Source organism: Coregonus clupeaformis, chromosome 31 (assembly GCF_020615455.1).
Source record: "Coregonus clupeaformis isolate EN_2021a chromosome 31, ASM2061545v1, whole genome shotgun sequence".
NCBI lineage: Eukaryota > Metazoa > Chordata > Actinopteri > Salmoniformes > Salmonidae > Coregonus > Coregonus clupeaformis.
In genome coordinates, this window is record NC_059222.1 from 45,204,178 (window position 1) to 45,209,177 (window position 5,000).

The 5,000-nt window shown below is 43.8% G+C and overlaps 1 protein-coding gene across 1 annotated transcript in view; it reads left to right on the forward strand.

Moving 5' to 3' along the window:
• The window catches only part of LOC121547770 (calcium uniporter protein, mitochondrial-like), a 133,340-nt gene that overhangs the window by 120,875 nt on the left and 7,465 nt on the right, over positions 1-5,000 (forward strand). Inside the window, exon 4 of the mRNA XM_041859187.2 lies at positions 802-972. Within this exon, the coding sequence (XP_041715121.1) occupies positions 802-972 (171 nt within the window). The remainder of the gene's footprint in view (positions 1-801; positions 973-5,000) is intronic.

The window sequence follows — 5,000 nt, forward strand, 5'->3', positions numbered from 1 at the left end:
TAATGTTGTCCGATTTAATGTTGTCCGATTTAATGTTGTCCGATTTAATGTTGTCCGGTTTAATGTTGTCCGGTTTAATGTTGTTCGGTTTAACGTTGTCTGGTTTAATGTTGTCTGGTTTAATGTTGTCTGGTTTAATGTTGTCTGGTTTAATGTTGTCTGGTTTAATGTTGTCCGATTTAATGTTGTCCGGTTTAATGTTGTCCGGTTTAATGTTGTCTGGTTTAATGTTGTTCGGTTTAACGTTGTCTGGTTTAATGTTGTCTGGTTTGATGTTGTCTGGTTTGATGTTGTTCGGTTTAACGTTGTCTGGTTTAACGTTGTCCGGTTTGACGTTGTCCGGTTTAACGTTGTCCGGTTTGACGTTGTCCGGTTTGATGTTGTCCGGTTTGATGTTGTCCGGTTTGATGTTGTCCGGTTTGATGTTGTCCGGTTTGATGTTGTCCGGTTTGATATTGTCCGGTTTGATGTTGTCCGGTTTGATGTTGTCCGGTTTAACGTTGTCCGGTTTAACGTTGTCCGGTTTGATGTTGTCCGGTTTAACGTTGTCTGGTTTAACGTTGTCCGGTTTAACGGTGTCCGGTTTAACGTTGTCTGGTTTGATGTTGTCCGGTTTGATGTTGTCCGGTTTGATGTTGTCCGGTTTGATGTTGTCCGGTTGAACGTTGTCTGGTTTAATGTTGTCTGGTTTAATGTTGTGACTCACCTTGTTTTGTCTGGCAGTGGTTTAGGTGTTTCTCATGATGTGTGTTGAGTTTGATGAAGATGTTGTTGTTATTGTTGTTGTGTCTATTCTCCCAGAGGTGACGGTGGAATACCAGAATGGGCTGCCGGTGATCTCAGTCAGTTTGCCGTCCCGAAGTGACCGATGCCAGTTCACTCTGAAGCCGCTCAGTGACTGTGTTGGGGTGTTCCTCTCACAGCTACAGGCGGAGGACAGGGGCATCGACCGAGTAGCCATCTACTCTACAGGTAGGGGCCACTACACACACGGACAGGGGCATCGACCGAGTAGCCATCTACTCTACAGGTAGGGGGCCACTACACACACCGACAGGGGCATCGACCGAGTAGCCATCTACTCTACAGGTAGGGGCCACTACACACACGGACAGGGGCATCGACCGAGTAGCCATCTACTCTACAGGTAAAGGCCAATACACACACGGACAGGGGCATCGACCGAGTAGCCATCTACTCTACAGGTAAAGGCCACTACACACACGGACAGGGGCATCGACCGAGTAGCCATCTACTCTACAGGTAAAGGCCAATACACACACGGACAGGGGCATCGACCGAGTAGCCATCTACTCTACAGGTAAAGGCCACTACACACACGGACAGGGGCATCGACCGAGTAGCCATCTACTCTACAGGTAAAGGCCACTACACACACGGACAGGGGCATCGACCGAGTAGCCATCTACTCTACAGGTAGGGGCCACTACACACACGGACAGGGGCATCGACCGAGTAGCCATCTACTCTACAGGTAGGGGCCACTACACACATGCCTTCACTAAAATGATTCATTCTATCTTACCATTATAGAAACACACTCTCACACTTGTTGTCAGGTATTTCTCCTGGTTCATGTAGTTAACCCTCTCTCTCTCTCTCTCTCTCTCTCTCTCTCTCTCTCTCTCTCTCTCTCAGTAGTTAACTTTCTCTCTCTCTCTGGTTCATGTAGACACTAGTTAACCCTCTCTCTCTCTCTCTCTCTCTCTCTCAATTAAATTTTTCAATTTTAAGGGCTTTATTGGCATGGGAAACGTATGTTAACGTTGCCAAAGCAAGTGAAGTAGATAGTAAACAAAAGTGAAATAAACAATAAATATTAACAGTAAACATGACACTCAGAAGTTTCAAAAGAATAAAGACATTTCAAATGTCATATTATGTATATATACAGTGTTGTAACAATGTGCAAATAGTTAAAGTACAAATGGGAAAATAAATAAACATAAATATGGGTTGTATTTACAATGGTGTTTGTTCTTCACTGGTTGCCCTTTTCTTGTGGCAACAGGTCACAAATCTTGCTGCTGTGAGATAAGGGAGTTTATCAAAATTGGATTTGTTTTCGAAATTCTTTGTGGATCGCTGTAATCTGAGGGAAATATGTGTCTCTAATATGGTCATACATTTGGCAGGAGGTTAGGAAGTGCAGCTCAGTTTCCACCTCATTTTGTGGGCAGTCTGCACATAACCTGTCTTCTCTTGAGAGCCAGGTCTGCCTACGGCAGCCTTTCTCAATAGCAAGGCTATGCTCACTGAGTCTGTACATAGTCAAAGTTTTCCTTAAGTGTGGGTCAGTCACAGTGGTCAGGTATTCTGCCACTGTGTACTCTCTGTTTAGGGCCAAATAGCATTCTAGTTTGCTCAGTTTTTTTGTTAATTCTTTCCAATGTGTCAAGTAATTCTCTTTTTGTTTTCTCATGATTTGGTTGGGTCTAATTGTGTTGTTGTCCTGGGGCTCTGTGGGGTCTGTTTGTGTTTGTGAACAGAGCCCCAGGACCAGCTTGCTTAGGGGACTCTTCTCCAAGTTCGTCTCTTTTCTGGATTTTTATAATTAGTGGAGATCGGCCTAATTCTGCTCTGCATGCATTATTTGGTGTTTTTCGTTGTACACAGAGGATATTTTTGCAGAATTCTGCATGCAGAGTCTCAATTTGGTGTTTGTCCCATTTTGTGAATTCTTGGTTGGTGAGCGGACCCCAGACCTCACAACCATAAAGGGCAATGGGTTCTATAACTGATTCAAGTATTTTTAGCCAGATCCTAATTGGTATGTCAAATTTTATGTTCCTTTTGATGGCATAGAAGGCCCTTCTTGCCTTGTCTCTCAGATCGTTCACAGCTTTGTGGAAGTTACCTGTGGCGCTGATGTTTAGGCCGAGGTATGTATAGTTTTTTGTGTGCTCTAGGGCAACAGTGTCTAGATGGAATTTGTATTTGTGGTCCTGGCAACTGAACCTTTTTTGGAACACCATTATTTTTGTCTTACTGAGATTTACTGTCAGGGCCCAGGTCTGACAGAATCTGTGCAGAAGATCTAGGTGCTGCTGTAGGCCCTCCTTGGCTGGTGACAGAAGCACCAGATCATCAGCAAACAGTAGACATTTGACTTCAGATTCTAGTAGGGTGAGGCCGGGTGCTGCAGACTGTTCTAGTGCCCTCGCCAATTCGTTGATATATATGTTGAAGAGGGTGTGACTTAACATTTTAACCGCACACTTGTTGTTTGTGTTCATGGATTTTATGATGTCGTATGTCGCTTTCCATCAATTTGTAAAGCAGACCCTCATGCCAAATTGAGTCAAAAGCTTTTTTTGAAATCAACAAAGCATGAGAAGACTTTGCCTTTGTTTTGGTTTGATTCTTTGTAAATTAGGGTGTGCAGGGTGAATACGTGGTCTGTCGTACGGTAATTTGGTAAAAAGTCAATTTGACATTTGCTCAGTACACTGTTTTCACTGAGGAAATGTATGAGTCTGCTGTTAATGATAATGCAGAGGTTTTTCCAAGGTTGCTGTTGACGCATATCCCACGGTAGTTATTGGGGTCAAATTTGTCTCCACTTTTGTGGATTGGGGTGATCAGTCCTTGCTTCCAAATATTGGGGAAGATGCCAGAGCTAAGGATGATGTTAAAGAGTTTTAGTATAGCCAATTGAAATTTGTGGTCTGTATATTTTGTTTAGGATACTGTCAACACCACAGGCCTTTTTGGTTTGAAGGCTTTGTATTCTGTCCTGTAGTTCATTCATTCAATGTAATTGGAAAAACCAGTGGGTTCTGGTAGGCTTTAATAGTTGATTCTAAGATGTGAATTTGATCATATATCTCTCTCTCTGGTTCATGTAGACACTAGTTAACCCTCTCTCTCTCTGGTTCATGTAGACACTAGTTAACCCTCTCTCTCTCTCTGGTTCATGTCGACACTAGTTAACCCTCTCTCTCTCTCTCTCTCTGGTTCATGTAGACACTAGTTAACCCTCTCTCTCTCTGGTTCATGTAGACACTAGTTAACCCTCTCTCTCTCTCTGGTTCATGTCGACACTAGTTAACCCTCTCTCTCTCTCTCTGGTTCATGTCGACACTAATTAACCCTCTCTCTCTCTCTCTGGTTCATGTCGACACTAGTTAACCCTCTCTCTCTCTCTCTCTGGTTCATGTAGACACTAGTTAACCCTTTCTCTCTCTCTCTGGTTCATGTAGACACTAGTTAACCCTCTCTCTCTCTCTCTGGTTCATGTCGACACTAGTTAACCCTCTCTCTCTCTCTCTGGTTCATGTCGACACTAGTTAACCCTCTCTCTCTCTCTCTCTGGTTCATGTAGACACTAGTTAACCCTCTCTCTCTCTCTCTGGTTCATGTAGACACTAGTTAACCCTCTCTCTCTCTCTCTGGTTCATGTAGACACTAGTTAACCCTCTCTCTCTCTCTCTGGTTCATGCTCGACACTAGTTAACCCTCTCTCTCTCTCTCTGGTTCATGTAGACACTAGTTAACCCTCTCTCTCTCTCTCTGGTTCATGTAGACACTAGTTAACCCTCTCTCTCTCTCTCTGGTTCATGTAGACACTAGTTAACCCTCTCTCTCTCTCTCTGGTTCATGTAGACACTAGTTAACCCTCTCTCTCTCTCTCTGGTTCATGTAGACACTAGTTAACCCTCTCTCTCTCTCTCTGGTTCATGTAGACACTAGTTAACCTTCTCTCTCTCTCTGGTTGTGTCTCCTGAGTGGCGCAGTGGTCTAAGGCACTGCATCGCAGTGCTAACTGTGCCACTAGAGATCCTGGTTCGAATGGCCGGCAGGGATGTAGCTCAGTTGATAGAGCATGGCGTTTGCAACGCCAGGGTTGTGGGTTCGATTCCCACGGGGGGCCAGTATAAAAAAAATATATATGTGTTCACTAACTGTAAGTCGCTCTGGATAAGAGCGTCTGCTAAATGACTAAAAAATGTAAAAAAAATGTAAAAATGGTTCATGTA